At 37.4% G+C, this 20,201-nt stretch overlaps 1 protein-coding gene across 1 annotated transcript; it reads left to right on the plus strand.

Annotated features, from left to right (window-relative positions):
- Positions 1-17,134: 17,134 nt before the first annotated feature.
- LOC311610832 (histone H3.3C-like) lies at positions 17,135-19,978 on the plus strand (the record flags this gene model as incomplete). The annotated part of the gene is given in 3 exon segments (XM_084862346.1): positions 17,135-17,275; positions 19,572-19,675; positions 19,677-19,978. Coding segments are annotated over 3 exon segments (513 nt in total). The 3' UTR covers positions 19,945-19,978.
- Between the last annotated feature and the right edge of the window lie 223 nt (positions 19,979-20,201).

Consider the following 20,201-nt stretch of genomic DNA (forward strand, 5'->3'; position numbering starts at 1 on the left):
TATTTTTATTTTTTTTATTTAATCCTTTTTCCGGGTAACCAGAGGGGAAAGCTCAGTTCCCTTAACCCTGAGACCACGGAAGGGACCCTACAAAAAAAGAGGAAACAAGTACATTTTTAAGATTACAAGAGCTTCACAATCTGTCGATCGTTTTGTATTCTGGATTAATTTTGCTTTATATTCATATGCTAATCTCTTCCTTTCCACGGAGGGATTATAAGGTTCCACAATGGGGTATCTGTGTAATTTTCTAAAAGGGCACAAAGGGTTTAAAAATCACTGTTTCTTTGTAGTTGGAGGCAATAGAGAGCGGGAGGAATAAAAATCTAAAATCTACACAGAATGAGTTGTGGTGTGTGTTTTTTAACTCGGCAGGTGAGGTCCACTGTGGAACCAAGATAGGTTTTAGAATATAAAATTTCAAGAGTAAAAGAAGGAAAAGAGTACTTTAAAAGTTACTAAGTTTTGAAAATAAATTTTGCATTTATGGAAAATATTGGAATTTAAATACTCTCATTGCATTTTGTAGGGCTGATTTAACTTATCCAGCATTATCACATCACAGCCTAATTTTGAATCAGGATAGTGGTTACTCAGTAAGGAAGAAAGGGTTAGGGTGGAGAGGGACATAGGGATACCCTGTGGTAGTATTTTATTTTTTTACCTAAGTGGTGATTATACAGGGATTGGCAAAAGTAGGTTTACAGTTTGAATATGGTGAAAAAAAAGTTTATTCTTTTTTTAAATATATATTTTATTGATTTTTTTTTACAAGAGGAAGGGAAAGAGATAGAGAGTTAGAAACAATGATGAGAGAGAAACATCGATCAGCTGCTTCCTGCACACCTCCTACTGGGGATGTGCCCGCAACCAAGGTAGTACATGCCCTGGACCGGAATCGAACCTGGGGCCTTTCAGTCCGCAGGCCGACGTTCTATCCACTGAGCCAAACCAGTTAGGGCCAAAGTTTATTCTTATATTATTTATTTGTTATTGTATTTATTATTAACCTAATTTTACCACCCCTGTATATACTTCTTAAACTGAATATGTATGTGTGTATATTATACTTCAAAGTATATGTTATATTGAGGTATTTAATTACCATTGTAACTATTTTTTAGTAAACAGTTCAATAGCAGAAAGTACATTCACATTGTTGTGCAACTCTCACCACTGTCCATCTCCAAAAGTGTCTCATCATTCAAATTGAAACTCTGTGCCCATCAAACAGCAACTCCCTTCCCTCTTACCTCAGTACCCTGGTATCCTCTATTCTTTTTTCTGTCTCTGTGATACTTCATACATGTAGAATCATGCAATATTTGTCCTTTTGTGTCTGACTTATTTCACTTAGTGTAATGTCTTAATTTCCTTCCTTTGCAAGGCTGAATAATATTCCATTGCATGCTACATTTTGTGTATACATTCATTCAGAACTGACACATGAATTGCTTCCTCAATGTCTACTTAATAATTTTAAAATACATTTTATTGGTTTATTTACAGAGAGGAAGAAAGAGGGAGAGGGATAGAAAGTTAGAAACATCAATTAGAGAGGAACACTGCTCAGCTGCCTCCTGCACACCCCCTACCCAGGATGTGCCCGCAACCAAGATACATGCCCTTGACTGGAATCGAACCTGGGACCTTTCAGTCCGCAGGCCAATGCTCTATCCACTGAGCCAAACTGGTTAGGGCTATAATTTTTTTAATGTGACTTGAATTCTTACAGCAAGACATCATTAAAGGAACAAAGATGTTTAAAGGAAGAGTTTGTGGACTAAAATCAGTGAAGGTCAACACAATAGTATAATTAAAATAGTATAAGTAAAAGCCTATTTCCAAAAGCAAATGTCACTGAATCCAGACAACCATGACTAGACTGTGACCTGTTCAATATGTTGAGGATACACATGGCTTTGCTAATTTCTAAAGAAAGATCCCTTTGTAGTAAGAGTATGTTTACACAATTTTGAGAGCTAAAGCTCCAATAATAATATATTGTGACAAATAAGTCTTTGCCATTTAATAGTTTTCCATCTACTAAAGGAGAAATAAAAGTGTATATAGCATTAATAATGCTTTATATTCTTTTGCTGATTTATACATTTAGTTGGAAGGCAAGAATTTCTGAGTTCTAATTTCTCTTTCTACATTTTCTATATTTTAATTTCAGGCAAACCAAGAGCACTCATTCTGAGTTTCTGGCTTACCACACCTTAGTTTGCCTTAAGTTCTTCACATGCAGTTGTATGGTTTAGGAAACTAAACCTTGTTCCCAGATGCTCTAGTTACTATGAATATTGTGTTAGTAGTAATGGAGTAATATGAAGAAAGGCTTTATAATGTAAGAAAAGATTATATTAAATTCTATGTACACTAGGATCATAAGCTTGTAAAAATAAGAATTTTTAATAAATGTGGAAATATACAACAGTAGAATGTGTATTGTTTCTTTCATCTGATTTTTCTAAAATAGTTTTATATAAAATATTTTTGAGATTTGCCATGTATTTGAAAATAATAATGCCATAATATCAAACATCTATGAAATGAGAATAATTGCGTCTACTTATTTTAAGCATATTATGATAAAACTAAATCTGCATAAAGGAAAAAATGCAACATGGAAATATAGCATGAGGCTGGTGAAATTATGGGTGCTTTTTTCTTCTTCTCTCTATTTGCCAAATGTTCTGTTCTAGGTAGATATTACCTTTCAGAATAACATTATTTTCTAAAAATTAAAAAATTGAATCTGCACAACCCTTTGAAAATCATTTTATACCACATGACATGTACAGTCAATGTGGGAAGTTATAATGGAGAGATAGGAGGTTCCTATATATGGTAGGTTTAACTATTGCTGTAATCATAATAATTAATATTTATTGAGCATTTATTTACTGTTTGTCCAGAATTATAGCAAGTATTTTATCTTTGTCTTCATTTGTAATTCTTTGAGGTGGATATTAAGCCCATTCTACAGATGAATAATTTGAGGCCTGAAGAAGTTAGAGGCTTGCTTATAATTTAAGAAATACCAAGTTTATATGGGGCCTGAAAAAGATTCCATGTCAGTTGGATAGAAAGAATCTCTAACACTGCCAAAACCTGTTTGGCACAGTGGATAGAGAGTCGGTCTGTGGACTGAAAAGTCCCAGGTTCGATTCCAGTCAAGCGCATGTACATTGGTTGCAGGCACATCCCCAGAAGGGGGTGTGCATGAGGCAGCTGGTCGATGTTTCTAGCTCTCCCTTTCTCTCAGTAAAATATATTAAAAAAAAAAAATTTTAACACTATTGAAGTGTGATGCACTTTTCTAAAACTTTAGTAAGCCTCTAAAAAACTCTACCTATATCATAACCACCACGAAGATGGTATCCAGTTATTAACAGAGGCAGATGGACTGTGAAGCTATTGAAGATCCAGGGCTCCTACATGCACAGGACCCTCCAAGAACCTGGAGGGGCTCTAGAAATGGTCTTTGGAAAGACCTAGATATTTTTTCATTATTCTGCAAATTTTTTTCCATTTTTTAAAAAATCTTTATTGTTGAAGGTATTACATATGTCTCCCTTTTTCCTCCATTGACCTCTTCTTGCTCGTCCCCCACTCCAGGCCTTCACCACCCCATTGTCTATGCTCATGGGTTATACATATATGTAGTATACAAGTTCTTTGGTTGGTCCCTTCCTACCCAGCCACCTTCTCCCTCCTTCCCTCTGAGGTTCAACAGTTTATTTCATGCTTCCATGTCTCTGAATCTATTTTGTTCATCAGTTAATTTTGTTCATTATAATCCACATATGAATGAAATTATGTGATACTTAATCTTTCTCTGACTGGCTTATTTTGCTTAGTATAATACTCTCCAGGTCCATCCATGCTGTTGCAAATGGTAAGTGTTTGTTGTTGTTGTTTTTTTAAGTTGCATAGTATTCCATTGTGTAAATGCACCACAGTTTTTTATCCACTCATCTGCTGATGGGCACTTGGGCAGTTTCCAAATCTTAGCTATTGTAAATTGCACTGCTATGAACATAGGGGTGCATATGTTCTTTCTGATTAATATTTCCAATTTCTTAGGATATATTCCTAAAAATTTTTCAAGTAACATTTTTGTAATTTTTTCCTCAATAAGAGCCCCCCAAACCTGGATTTACTCCTGTTAACAGTCATTTGTGATCTGACTTAGAAGGGTTGTAACTTCAATAGGTACTTTAAAAGATTATAGTCATATTTTATAACAACATGGAAAAATGTTGACACTGTAACTCAAGTACCAAAAGCAAAGTAAATTATATGTATATATTATGATTGCTTATAAAATATGAATTCAAGGACCACAAGGCAACTTGAAGACTGAAAGCAATAAAATATTTTTATTCATTTTTTTATTCACAAATATTTATTAGGCACTTCTTATGTACCACATATTATGCTTTTGGTTACTTGAATTTTTAAAATATATTTTATTGATTTTTTACAGAGAGGAAGGGAGAGGGAGAGAGAGTTAGAAACATCGATGAGAGAGAAACAACAATCGCCTGCCTTCTGCACACCCCCACGGGGGATGTGCCCATAACCAAGGCACAGGACCTTGACTGGAATCGAACCCGAGACCCTTGAGTTCGCAGGCTGACGCTCTATCTACTAAACCAAACAGGCTAAGGCGGTTATTTGAATTTTTTAAAACCCCATTTCTCTTATTGATACAGTTTTGGAACTCAGTTAAATATATTTAAAATAAATATTTATTTGGAACTCAGTTAAATATATTTGAAATAAACATATTTCACATGATCATGTCTCTGCTCTTCATTCCCAGACTACTCCTTTATTTCATTATAATAAAACTATACACTAGCAAGAAATTTAGCTGTGAGAATCTAGTTTTTCAACTGCAATGATTAAATATAATTTTACAGAAATTATCATCAGAAACAGTATTATGTAGTTTTCTATAAATAAAAATCAGCTTTCTGATGATAATTCCAGTTTCAAAATGAGGCAAATCACTGGTAACATCCACTGTTTCATTTCAGAAAGGAAAGAATTTTATTCATATATATTTCATTCAGATGTTAATATTTTTGCCTAGAGACACTAACTTCAAAAAACTTTCAAAGGAATTGAATAGAGGTATGGGTAAATTAGGTTAGTCTTCTAATAACTGGAGTATGATGACTTTTCTAAGTATAAAAGTTTTCAAAAATGACAATTTGCTTTTAAGAAAAGTATTGGGGGGCAGGGGGAATTGAGGCAGAAACTATAGCTGAGTGGTTAAGTTTGTCACCAGACAGAATCTGTACTGAAACTGCTTAGCTTTCTAACCTTGTTTGGGCACATTATTTAACCTCTCTAAGCCCTGCTTTACTCATTTGAAAAATGGAAGTAATATTAGTGCCTACCACACAACGTGTAGTGAAATTTAAATAAGAGAATCTAAATGAAGTTGTAGAGGATAGTGTTTATAACATCAGTAAGTGGTACTAAATATTAAATATTAGTGATACTACCCTGGCCAGATAGCTCAGTTGGTTAGAATGCTGTCCCAATACAACAAGGTTTGGGTTCGATCCTTGGTCAGGGTACATACAAGAATCAACCAATGAATGCATAAATAAATGGAACAACAAATTGATGTCTCTCTCTCTCTCTCTCAATTTTTTTAAATACTGTAAATATTAGTGATGCTAAATTTTTAAATATTAGGTATACAAAACTAAACTTCCTGATATAAAATTTCGTTAAGGAAACCAAGTTTTAGAGAAGTCAGTTATCAAGTTAACCAAGAGTAGAGTGTTTTCCCAATTTTGAAAAGGATAGGCAAATAGCCTTTTGGCTCTCTGATCAGCACCATAGCAGTCGGCAAGAACAAGCATCTTATGAGAAATAGTGAAAAGGTTGCCAAGAAGAAAAGTGGTTTAATCCAGTTATAAAAGATTGATATGATGTGAAAACACCAACTATGTCAAATATAAAAATATTGGGGAAACACGAGTCACTAAAATTCAAGGAATCAAAATTGCATGTGATTACCTCAAAGGTTGTGTTTGTGAAGTGAGTCTTGTTGATTGGCAGAATGAAGTTGCATTTAGAAAATTCAAGTTAAATACCAAGAATGTTCAGGGCAAAAACTGACTGATTAACTTTTCACAGCATGGGTCTTATCATGGAGACAAAATGTGCTCCACGGTCAAAAAATAGCAGACCATGATTGAAGCTCCTGTTGTCAAGACTATTGATGGTTATTTGCTTTGTTTATTCTGTGTTGGTTTTACTAAAAAAAAAAAACAAACAAAACCATCACAATAATCAGATTCAGAAGCGCTCTTCAGCACCAACAGGTTCACCAAATACTGAAGAAAATGGAAACCATGACCTAAGAAGTGCAGACAAATGACTTGAAAAAAGTGGACATTAAATTAATTGCAAATAAATAAAGTTATTATAGAAAGCATTAGAAACCATTGCCAGTTTGGCTCAGCGGATGGAGCGTCGGCCTATGGACTGAAGGGTCCCGGGTTCGATTCAGGTCAAAGGCACATGCCCAGGTTGTGGACTCAATCCCCAGTGTAGGGCGGGTAGGAGTCAGCTCAATGCTTCTCTCTCATCATTGGTGTTTCTATCTCTCCCTCTTCCTTTCTCTCTGAAATCAATAAAAATATTTTTTTAAAGAAAGAAATCATTAGAAGACACATAAAAAAGGCTTATCAATCTACTTATCTGTTCCATGATGTCTTCATTAGGAAAAATATGCTGAGAAAGCCTAAGTGTGAATTGGGAACACTCAGCTTTATGGTGAAGATAGTAGTTCTGGAAAAGCTATTGGGCATGAGATAGGTGCTAAATTTGAATGAGCTGATGAATATGAGCTACCAGTTCAAGAATCTGTTTAAAATTCAGACTTTTAGTGGTGGCAAGTAAAAAGTCTTTATTTGTAATCTTTAAAAAATAAAAATAGCCCTGGCTGGTGTGGCAAAGTTCGAGCCTTGCTCTGTACACTGAAGGGTCTTGGGTTCTATTCCGGGTCAGGGCATATACCCAGATTGTGGATTTGATCCCCAGGAGGTACTTGACTGATGTTTCTCTCTCACATCGATGTTTTTCTCCCTCTCTCTCTAAAATCAATAAAAATAAGTAAAACAAAAGCAATAAGTAAATAAATAAAAATAAAAACAATAGTGAATTCTGTCTCAAATAGCAGTTCTTTCTGAGTAGCAAGTTCAAACTTGATTTTTAGTTTTTTTCTTTTTGGCTTTTCTATTTTCTCTAAATGTTGTACATTGAATAATTTATTCCTTTTTTATTTTTATTTTTATTTTTTTATTTTTTAAAATATATTTTATTGATTTTTTACAGAGAGGAAAGGAGTAAGATAGAGAGCTAGAAACGTCGATGAGAGAGAAACATAGACCAGCTGCCTCTTGCACACCTCCTACCGAGGATGTGCCTGCAACCAATGTACATGCCCTTGACCGGAATCGAACCTGGGACCTTTCAGTCTGCAGACCGACACTCTACCACTGAGCCAAACCGGCTTCGGCAATTTATTCCTTTTTTAAAAAGTATTTTTTTTTAAATGAAATAATTTGGGCGGCAGGGGCGGAGGGTGGGGGGGGAGGGCTGGAAGAGGCCAATTGGAGGGGGGTACATCCGTATTTCTTTCAACAATAAAGATAATTTTTTACAACAATGAATAAATCCAACATCCAACTATCCTATAAACATTAATGAGAAGAAAACAAAAACAAGAAAATTAATATGCCATTATGGATTCATTTTTGAGTATTCAGTTGACAAAATGAATTTGTATATGAATTAATCAATAAATATTTAGTTGTCAGTATGTATATGCAGGTATATTGGAGTCCATAGTTAGATGCATCCAGAAGTTGGATAAAAGATCACTCCCTGCCGAAACAGGTTTGGCTCAGTGGTAGAGCGTCGGCCTGCAGACTGAAAGGTCCCAGGTTCGAGTCCGGTCAACGGCATGTACCTTGGTTGTGGGCACATCCCCAGGGAGGGATGTGCAAGAGGCAGCTGATCGATGATTCTCTCTCATTGATGTTTCTAACTCTCTATCCCTCTCTCTTCCTCTCTGTAAAAAATCAATAAAATATATTGAAAAAAAAAAAAAAGACCACTCCCTGAGAATCAAACCAGTAAGATTCAACATAAGCAGGATAAAATTAACTAAAGAGAATCTAGTCAGTGTGATTAAAATGCCTAAGTGATAAGAAAATAAATAGTGTAACCATGAAAACTACAACATATTAATTTTATTTCCCTTCCTATTTTCATTTATTGTTTTTAAATTAGTATTTTAAAAGTTATGTGATTGGTATTATATTATTGATTGCTGTGAAGCAATTTACCCCCAAAATTCAAGGCCTTAAAACAACAAACTTCTTTTTCAATTACAGTAGACATTCAATATCTTATATAATAAAGAGGTAATATGCAAATTGACCATCACTACAACATACAAGATGGCTGCCACAAGATGGCCAGCAGAGGAGGGCAGTTGGGGGCAACTAGGCCTGCAGGGGAGGACAGTTAGGGGCAATCAGGCTGTCAGGGGAGCAGTTAGGCATCAATTAGGCTGGCAGAGAAGTGGTTAGAGAGTGATCAGGCTGGCAGGCAGGCAAGAGGTTGGGAGCCAGCAGTTCTGGATTGTGAGAGGGATCCCAGATTGTTGGGAGAGGGTGCAGGCTGAGCTGAGAGACACCACCGTCCCCACCCCCATGGTGCACAAATTTCATGCACCAGGCCTCTAGTTATTTTATATTAGTTTCAGATGTACAGCAACAAACATTTATTGTATCACAGTATCTGAAGGTCAGAAATCCTGATGTTGCTTAGCTGGATGCCTCTGGTTCAAGGTGTCTCATGAGATTGCTGGGGGCATCTGTTTTCAAGCTCACTCATGTGGTTGTTGGTAGGATCAGTTCCTTGTGAGGTGTTGGACTGAGGGTCTCAGTTGCTCACTGAATAGAGGCCTCTCCACAGGACAGTCCACAACATAGCAATTACCTTCCCTCAGAGTGAGCAACAGAGCAAGAGGGAGCACTGAAGATGAAGCCACAGTCCTTTTGTAACCTAATCTCAGAAGCAACACCCCATACTATAGTTAGAAGTGAGTCCAACCTACACAGAATTGGGAGAGGATCACAGGAGGATATGAATACTATACACTCACAGAAGGAATCATTAAAGCTTATTTCAGAGGCTGCCTAGTATAAAGCATTCATCAAACTTATTCTGATTGCTCTGATGTCATCACCTAGCTCCATGGTTGACAAACTGCAGCTCACAAGCCACATGCAGCTCTTTGACCCCTTGTCAACTGCAAGAAGGTATGCAGAAATGTAAAAAACATTTCTCCCAGTTGACAAACTGTGCCTCACAAGCCACATGCAGCTCTTTGGCCCACAAAGTACCATGGCCTGGGCGAGTTTATTTTGAAGAAGTGGCGTTAGAAGTAAGTTTAAGTTTAAAAAATTTGGCTCTCAAAAGAAATTTCAATCATTGTACTGTTGATATTCGGCTCTGTTGACTAATGAGTTTGCCGACCACTGACCTAATAGCTATCATCTGAATATAACCTTGCATTATATATAACTTCTTTATAAGGAGAGAAAGTACACATAAATTCTAAATAAGTATTTTGTTAAACTACTAGAGGGACGGTGCACGGATTCGTGCACAGGGGAGGGAAGAGCGGTGTTCCTCAGCCAGCCTGTGCCTTCTCACAATCCAGGATCCCTCAGGGGATGTCTGACTTCCGGTTTAGGCCTGATCCCTGGCCTGTGGGGATCAGGCCTAAACTAGCGGTTGGACATCCCCTGAGGGACGTAGCAGTGCACCAAAGGGCAGGCAGCCATGGAGGAGCCAGATCTGGGCGGGGTGCCATGCCACCACTGCTTGGTAGCACTGCCACGGAGTTGGGAGAGGCTCCTGCCACTGCAGCTGTGCTTGCCAGCCGTGAGCCTGGCTTCTGGCTGAGCAGCACTCCCCCTATGGGAGCATATTGACCACCAGGGGCAGCTCCTGCATTGAGCTTCTGCCCCTAGTGGTCAGTGCACATCATAGCAACTGGTCAACCAGTCGTTCTAGCCATTGGGTTGTAAGAGTCACTTAGGGTTATAGATATAGATATAGATATAGATATAGATATAGATATAGATATAGATATAGATATAGATATAGATATAGATATAGATATAGACACAGATACAGATATAGAATATTTTTAAACACTTGAATTTTGTCACTTGCCAAACTTGTGAGTTTGGTTAGTAAGATTCGGTGTTCCTAATGCTGGCCAGTGACTGAACCTACACTTGTGACCAGGTTCAGGGCTATAGTCTCATCTTAAAGGGCCCACTTGAACTGCCAGGAGGCCTCCTTTTACAATAAAAATGGCTCTATAAAATGTCCACATGGGCCAGACCGGTAACTTAATTTGGGTGAATTTACTTGGGTATCAGCAAACTTGGATGTAAAAAAACATTTCTCCCAACACAGCATCAAATTCTACACTAATAACACTATTAAAATATATCTTAAGAACTGGGTAATTTAATTTCTCAACCTAATATCAGCATTCAGCTTACTTAAAGATAATATGATACACACTCTCAAAATCCTTAATCAAATCTTTTCACATAAGGTAACATTTACTCTTTTACCATGTGAGGTAATATTCATAGGTTTCAGGGATTAATATGCGAACATCTTTTGAGGGGGGACACTATTTAGTCCTTGATGGGGCTTTGTCTACAAAAAAGTTTAAAATAACAATAAAATTGACGAAATGTCACTCTGCCTTTTTTTTTCACCATGTGTGGGCAATTTTAAACAATTCCAGTAATAGTCCTAGCTGGTATGGCTTGGTGGATAAAGCATTGGCCTTCGTACTGAAGGGTCCCGGGTTCGATTCTGGTCAAGGGCACATGTCTGGGTTGTAGGCTCTATCCCTTGTAGAAAGAATGCAAGAGGCAGCTGATCAATGAATCTTTCTCATTACTGATGCTTTTATCTCTCTCTCTCCTTCTCCCTTCCTCTCTGAAATCAATAAAAATATATTTAAAAAACAAACAATGCCAGTGATAAAATACTCCCATAAGACAGACCACTCCCAAAACCTCCCCTCCTCACTGTGCCACTTCTAAATATCCTAATATGAGCTGTTCAGCCTGCCTTAACTTTTCAAGGTCAAATACCACATAAAACAATTTGGTGGTTCATCGATGGCCAGCCACCTCCCTTAATTTTGTTATGACGGATTCCTCATCCTTTAGAAATCAGCTTAAGTAAATGTCACCTACTCAAGGAAGATTTCCCTAAATGCTCTATCTAGTGTCACCCCCTCCTCCCACTTATTTCCTGTATTTGTTTCTTTTATAGAACTTGCTACTGTTTGCAGTTATTTTATTTGTACGTTAAATTTTCTCATTTACCTTATTAGTAAGGTTGTAAGCTCCAAGTCTTGACTGTTTTTTTTCTCTGAGTTATTCCTGAGCCCAGTACAGTGCCTGCCACATGGTAGATGCTCAATGAATGTGAGTATCATTGCATTCTCCTCAGCTTGTGTGCTGCCAGCAAAGATTGTTCATCATTGGACAAATTATTCTTTCTTCATCTCATGCCCATTACAAAAAGAAATAGCCACTTGTCTAAGACTGGTGACATAGAGAACCATTTATTTCCATAATTCAGAAACAGATGCAGTGTTACAGATAGTAGAGTTTTTAGTAGAGTTTTCTCTTATTCCAAACTACAACTCAGGCATGATTATTCTGAAAATTCAAAAATATCCTAAGACTGAATAATATAATAAAGTATAAATAAGGTGTTAACATTACGAAGGGGGCCTATACACTCTGCCCAGTCACCACTAGAAATAATAAGAATTTAATCAGTACTCCAAATGTAACAAGTTTTAAAGATAAATTACCAATTTCCTCTTCAAACCACATACAAACTCCTCTTAATTTTCTTCAGCATTTGTTTCTTTAATCCTCACCCGAAAACATTTTTCTATTGATTTTTAGAGAAAGAGAAAGACAGAGAGAAACATCGATGTGAGAGAAACACGTTGATTGGTTGCCTCCTGCTCACGCCAAGACCAGGACCCAGGCCGAGAAGGAGCCTACTACCGAGGTATATGCCCTTGACCAAAATTAAACCCGGGACCCCTTGATCCACAGGCCAACACTATCCACTGAGCAAAACCGGCTAGGGCCAGCATTTCTTTTAGTAGCACAACTATTCACCTGCCTAATACCTTATCACATTCTGTTTCTTCTGCTGTAATTCCTCTAGCTTTTCCTGTAGCAGGCTCCTTCTAATTCTAAAATTTAATGTAAATGTCACTTCCAAGACTTTGTTCCTTCCTGCCGTATATAAATAGATCTCTTCTACATGTATGCATATAAGCCCAATCAATGGACACAGACAACAGGGGGTGGGGGCATGAATGGGAGAAGGGGGGAATGGGGGAATAAGGACACATATGTAATACCTTAATCAATAAAGAAATAAAATAAGAATAAATAAATAAACAGTTCTCTTCTACTCTTACATGCCTTTATTATGTCTTATCATTTCCTTCATAACACCTTATCCTAATTAATATATTTAATTAGTCTTCCCACTAGATTTGAAGCTACATGGAAGCAGGTATTGTGTTTTGTTTACTGATATATATATATATATCTAGCTCCTAAAGCAATGTGTGTGATAACCAGTTGCAGAACAAATTAAGGTGCCCTTTTCTGTTTTGGCCTATGGTTACAAGTGTGATGCATTTGCACAACATTGTGCAGAAGGAGGAGATTCTTATTCCTCTATTTCATGTCTGTTACTTTAAAAAAGTCACTTGACAGCCATTTATCTCCATAGTGCAGAAACAGCTGCAGTGTCATGGATCTTAGTAAAGAGATTGTATTTCTCCACCATTAGGCAAATTTCATATTGAGTCTTACAGGAATTTCATAAAGAAATTGAATTGTAAAATACAGGACAGATTAAGAGTATGAAGGGGGAGGACCTGGAAGTTTTGCATAGGGCATCAAGATATTTTCTATAAGCTTCTGAGATAAACATACAGATTATTTTTTTGCACACTTTCAGGACATCTCACAAAGATAGACAACATCTGTTGCCCATCTTGGCCAGAAGTACAGAAGGTTTTCATTTTCATGAATAAGAGAGGACAACTAATTTCAGATAAGTCTGGCATAGTAATTTGACCTAACAAAAATGTGGGTCCACATTACCTCTCTCTTGGACTTTACACCATATGAGAGTCCAAAGCTATATCCTTTCAAGGCTACATTCAGGACTGATTTGCATATCTGAGCTTCCCAGCAACTAGACCTCATTTGCTATATGCCTCCAGGGGTCACACTTTGGCCTAGCTTGAAAGTGCTCATGGCTATAATAGCATTCAAACAATAACAAAAAGCCTTCAGATTTCCTTAGTGTCTATCTTTGAACAGTTCAAAGAGTTTCCACGTAAGAAGATCTGAGATTAGAGAACCTGAAGTTCAAATAGTTTTGTTCAAAGCTACAGTGAAATTATGTATCATAATCAGCCTTCATTCTCCTGATTCCCACAAGGCCACGTAGCTTCCCAAGGGTTTGAGACCCTTTATGAAAAATTTCAAAACTACATATAATTATGAGTCTTGAGCATTTTTCTAACCCTCTTAACATAGAAAAAAATATTATTTTGTGGCTTTTAAATAAAATGGTTTTGTGAGAACAGGCTTATAAATTCACACAGAAGAGATCAAAGGAATAAACAGAGAGGAACAAACTTCCACATGCCAGAAACGTTGAGGAGTTTCTGCTGGTTCATGTGTAGAAGGGCTCAATTAGAAGGAAGGGCCAGTTCAAGATTCTACTTCAGGAAAATATATTATCACTCTGAGGGAATTCTGTGGCCATTCTTGGGGTTGGAAGTGAGGCTAGGGCAGCTGGACAGATAGTCAGGACATACAATTATATCCTGTTTCCCCGAAAATAAGACAGTGTCTTATATTAATTTTTGCTCCCAAAGATGCGCTAGGTCTTATTTTCAGGGGATGTCTTATTTTTCCATGAAGAAGAATACGGTACACATTTATTGTTAAATGAAAATAAAGGAAATTTATTACCTGTATACGGTACGGTAGTACAGTAGTTGTCAACACAAACCAGACAAACTGTGAATCCCACAGTATCAAGAATTTACTTATTTATTCAATGACAATCATGTCATCATCTTCTGGAACATCATCATAACAATCCAACTGCTGAATTTCCTGGTGAATTTCTTGTGACTCCATTTCTTTCAGAATCAGTGGACCAAATCTCTCATGTTCAGCCTAGGGGGGCCTTATTTTCGGGGGGTGCCTTATATTTCACTCAGAAGGAAACCTGTAAATGGGTCTTATTTTCGGAGGATGTTTTATTTTCGGGGAAACACGGTATCATTTTCAATCTTTTAATCTCTAATAGAATTCACTATAATCCCTACTTAAGTATTACACAAAGCTGGACATGCACATATCCCTCTATGTTAAGATGAACAAAGGAAGAAAACCATGGACTGTTTCTCAAAGGATGAGCTCCCCTTGAAAAATCAGAACAAAAGTGAATGATATATAAAACAGAGTCAGAAAATCCAATCAACAAAAATGTAAACATTTATGCTCCCTTTTGATATATCCCCAATACCTAAAATAGTGCCCAACATAGAATAGTTGCTTAATGAACATTTGTTGAATAAATTGACGGAATACAGTAGAATCTCAGAAGGGGAAAACAGGACAGGAGTAGAAGTAATAATTAAATAATTATCATAACACTTAAGCCTTCTGACATAATGAATGAAAAGAAACCAACATCTAGACTAGCCAGGTGACATTTTCTAATATTTCAAGGAAAAAGAAAAAAGCCTTCAAGAATTCATACCGGGACCTGGTCGGATAATTCATTTGGTTAGAGCATTGTCCTGATATACCAAGGTTATGGGTTTGATTCCCAGTCAGGGCACATATTAGCAACCAACGAATACATAAATAAATGGAACAAGTAGATGTTTCTCTTTCTCTCCTCCTCCTCCTTCTCCCCCCTTTTCACTCTCTAAAAACAACAACAACAAAAAAACACCAAGAAACAAACAAACAAACAAACAAATAAATAAAAATAACTCAGACAGGGAAAAACAGCAAAACAGAGTAGTATCTCCAAAGGAACTAAACTCAAGCTGGACTCAAGTTTATGCAACCCTGTAAAACATAAGGCAATAAAATATAGCTACAGAATTCTACACTCAGCCAAGTTGTCATGCGGTTGTGAAGGCCTCAGAAATAAGTACTAGGATATAAAGGAGACTAAAAATGACACCATTCAGGTTATCTGTTCTGAAATAACTGCTTATACATATAATGCTGAATAAGAACTTAGGAATAAAGAAGAAAGTCATGGCATAAAAGTATATGCAGCAGTGTTTGACTATATTCTGCACAATGAGAAAATCTGAAGTCATTTTCAAGGTCCATCATTTCTTACTTCTTTTCAGTCGGGTCAAGTTTCTAAACTTTCTAAATCTCTGTTTCTCAGCTAATGAAAAGAAAATAGAATTCCACTGTATCTTCTATCTACCTACTCCAGGATTCTGTGAAGATCAAATGAGAGGAGGCACGGGAAAATGCTTCACAGACATTTGGTTAAAGTGTGAAATGTTTCCACCTGGCTATAAAGCAAGTCATGTTCCTGGGCTAAAGAAACTGCAAGGAGGCTAGTCATTGCTAGGGAGAGGAAGCCAGGCGTTGCTACATGATGTCATTACCCGGATGGACACTTAGGATAGTATGTGTATATATATGTGTGTGTGTGTGTGTGTGTGTGTGTGTGTGTGTGTGTGTGTGTGTTATACATATTTTATATACATACAAATATACATGTGATATATGTTATATATAAGTGTGTGTGCCTAGGGGACGAGAAAAATTATGCCAAAGTATTAACAATGGTTATCTCCAGGTGGTGAAATTTTGACTATTTGACTGCTTTTTCTTTTGTTTCTCTATATTTTTTGCTTCTCCTTCATGCTTTTCTTTATTTTCTAAAATCTCTACAAAGAATATGTTTGTTTTTACAATTAGGAAAAATTCTTAATTAAAATTAAAATATATAGTAAAAAGTTTGTAGTATACTAATACAAATAAAGAAATATATATACTATAAATATATAAAAACAATATTCATTCTTAGATACCTAAAATGCCCAAAATTATTTATAAATTCAGCAGTGTCTTTCTTATAGCTGGAGTTCAGTTTTAGCAAAACAAAACAAATGTCTTTTCCTCTGAATGATGAATACCTTGGACTTATTCCAGAATAATATTGAATTATTCACATTGAATGGTGAATGCCTGGAGTTATTCCAAAAGTATATGAAATAAACTTTATTTCAGTAAGAATTTTTAAGCCTAAAATCCTACAAATTGAATGAGTCTTGGTAAGTGTATCTATTCCAAAAACCAGTCTCCAAATTCATAGAGACTAGGTCTGACACTAGGAGATTAAATGTACTAGACAAATGCTGCTCTATGGTAAGGGTAGAGATTGGGGTGGGGGTGGGGATGAGGGAGTAGAGGATGATGAAATCAAACACCAATCATTAAAATACTGTCAGTAACATCCATTTTCATCCCAAGCTATCCTTCACCAGAGTAGTGTGTGATAGACAACTTTTCATTCATTCATTTATTCTTGCAATGAACATTTATTTAAGGGCCTATAATGCATATAGCACTGTGCTAAGCAATGGATTTACAGTAGAGAACAAAGTAGATTGGGTCCTTGCTTAAATAGGATCAAGAACCTAATGGAGAAGACAAATGCATACACAAATGGACATCTAACTGAAAATTGTGATGCGTGTTAAGGAGGAAAGTACAGAATGTTATGGAAGAATTGGGGAAGGGATGTTTTAGGGGAAGGCAAAGGGAGTGGTCAGACATGACCTCTCTGAGTAAGTGACGTAGCTAGAACCCAAAAGATGAGTAAGAATTAGAGAAGGGATGAAGAAGAGTATTCCAGGAATGGTGGAGAGGAGGGAAGCATGGAGCTTTGGGCTAATAGAAAGAACAGTGCAATCTCTTATGGAAAAGCCTGTCTAGACTCTACTGTTACTCATCCAAGTCAAATCGGAGAACAATGCAGTAATACAATGCACAGGTGGGAGCAGACAGGTCTCACTCAGGTCTGTACCTTAGCTGTTTAACTTGATCGCTGGACCTTGTTTCAGTATCTTTGAAATGAAAATTACGGATTTCCTTTTTGAACTTCTTGTGACATACTTGCCCTTTTTTATGATGTTACATAAAGATAGATGTATAATGTAATAATCAACAAAATGTGGCATTTTTACTATCAAAATGCCCATGAGGAGGAAAGGAGTAGGAACTCCCTGCTAGTTTAGAAAAGTGAAAAATGAGAACAATATCACTCATTTGCCATTGTCATTTCATTCCAGAAGGTTAATGATGACCATGAGCTAGGTCATCTAATTTTTGCAAAAGTAATCTCTTATTTGCAAGAAAATGGTTTATCGGAGGCTTTCTGGGGGGAGAATCCTGTGGCTTAGCCTGAGCGTTTTGTTGTGAAGTTTCTAGGTCTCCATGGCTTTCAGTAAAATATACTCCTGCTTTGAATCGTGTGGTACTTAGGTAGGTGTCAGAATCAAACTGTCAAGAATATCTAGAGCCGGCCGAAACCGGTTTGGCTCAGCGGTAAAGCGTTGGTCTGTGGACTGAAAGGTCCCAGGTTCGATTCCGGTCAAGGGCATGTACGTTGGTTGTGGGCACATCCCCGGTAGGGGGTGTGCAAGAGGCAGCTGGTCGATGTTTCTCTCTCATCGATGTTTCTCTCTCATCGACGTTTCTAGCTCTCTAACTCTCTCCCTTCCTATCTGTAAAAAATCAATAAAATATATTAAAAAAAAAAAAAAAAGAATATCTAGAGTTTCATCCCATTCCCACCCTGCACTGGCCCTCACGCCCAGGTGCAAGGCACAAGGCTGAACACCGGCCTGCAACAGTTCAGCTGAGCCCCGCTACAACAACCTTCTGCGATACAGTCAGTATTCATTGCTTATAGTAGTTATATGCAAAACATGGTACTGAATGCTGAAATAATGAATCACCAACAACTGCTCCTATGGGAAACACAGGGTTAGGCTCCTGTGAACTTCCAGTCATGATATTTCTATAAACTAACCAATACATAACTTGGATTTATGTGTTTTTGTTTAAAGACACCATATGTAATATATATTGGTTTTGTAAAAAAGTATATTTTATTGATTTTTACAAACAGGAAGGGAGAGGGATAGAAAGTTAGAAACATCGATGAGAGACAGACATCGACCAGCTGCCTCCTGCACAATCCCTATTGGGGATGTGCCCTCAACCAAGGTACATGCCCTTGACCGGAACCGAACCTGGGACCCTTCAGTCCACAGGCTGATGCTCTATCCATTGAGCCAAACCAGCTAGAGCTGTAATATATATTATATTGTTGATTCCTAAATATTGGACTCATCATGGTCAGCAGCACCACTGGTATAACGCATGTCTGCTTGAAGCTTATCTAGCTCATGGATTTTCTCCCTTTTCTCCACGGCAGCCTTCTTGCATTCATGAACAGTACACAGCTCTTCAGCAATATGCTCGGTAGCTATTTTAAATAGTACAATCACCAACAGAAAGCACAAAATTGCTAAAGAAAAAAAAAAGTGCTACTAAATAGACCACAAAAAGGGCTCTTGTTTACAGTATGAGGGCTGAAACAAAAAGGCAAAGTGTTGCTTTGTTCAACCTCAACTGGGAAAGTACAAACTAGGCAACTCAAATTTTTCACTGTCCTGCACGTGTCCGTGGACATGCACAAAAGCATCGTGAATATCAACTTGGGGATTACAAAGAAATTTCAGCAAGCAGGCCAATTCATAAAACCAGAATCTGAAAGTAATGGAGATCAACTATAGGCTTATGATTTCCGTTATGTAGATGAAGAAACTGAAGATCAGAGAGGTACATCACTTCCCCAAGGTCATTCCAATAAGAAGTGGTAGACATGGGATTCCAACCCAGTTCTGCTCAACTCCAAAGTCAAATACACTTAATCGTGATTATCTCTGGATGTTCATTACTAGAGAAAAAGTTAAATAAATTATAATAATAAAATTCTACAGAAAGTTCCATAAGGGGATACTTTAGTATTGCACTCTATTAGTTAACAAGAGCTACCAAATGAGGTGTTGGGTGCTATTTGAGGACATTTCCATTCATTTTCTCCCTTGATGTTCTCGCAATTACTCAGTGAGGAAGGTGCTGTCCAAATCCCCGTTTGACTGATTAGAAAATTGAGGCCCAGAGAAGTTATGTAAGTTGTTTAAGACCTCATGGAAAACTCCTGCACCACCTCCAGCTCGCTGAGCTCCAGCCAAGGAGAAGCGAGGTGGGTAAAGAGGTCTCTGTACCGTGGCTCATACAAAGCAGACTGCCCACAGATCAACCGGTGGTACAGCACTGAGGAAGGAACTGGCTACCGAAGCCGCTCCAAAGAGTGCGCCCTCTACTGGAAGGATGAAGAAAACTCATCAGGCCAGGTACCGTGGCACTTCGTGACCTTAGGCATTCTCAGAAGTCCGCTGTGGTTCACAAACTTTCCTTCCTGTGTCTGGTGCGAGAAATTGCTCAGGATCTGCGTTTCCAAAGCGCAGCTATTGGTGCTTTGCAGGACGCAAGTGAGGTCTATCTGGTTGGCCTTTTTAAAGATACCAATCTGTGTGCTATCCATCCCAATCGTGTAACAATTACACCAAAAGACATCCAGCTAGCACGCTGCATACGTGGAGAATGTGCTTAAGAATCCACTATGATGGAAAACATTTCATTCTTTAAAAAAAAAAAAAATGAAGTGAGGTAAATGACATAGGCATTGTGACCTAGCATTAGGGTATTATTGACTTTCTGACAATACTCAGAAGGAGGATCATCTGCTTCAGGTGATCTTGGGTCATCAAGCCAAGACGAGCTACTAAGTAATTAAGGAGTGGATAGCAGTTATAGTATGAATACGCTGGACAAAGGGACAATTCACATCCCGAGTGGAATGGAACAGAA

The sequence above is a fragment of the Pipistrellus hanaki genome (assembly GCF_964339955.1).
Source record: "Pipistrellus hanaki genome assembly, chromosome: 16".
NCBI lineage: Eukaryota > Metazoa > Chordata > Mammalia > Chiroptera > Vespertilionidae > Pipistrellus > Pipistrellus hanaki.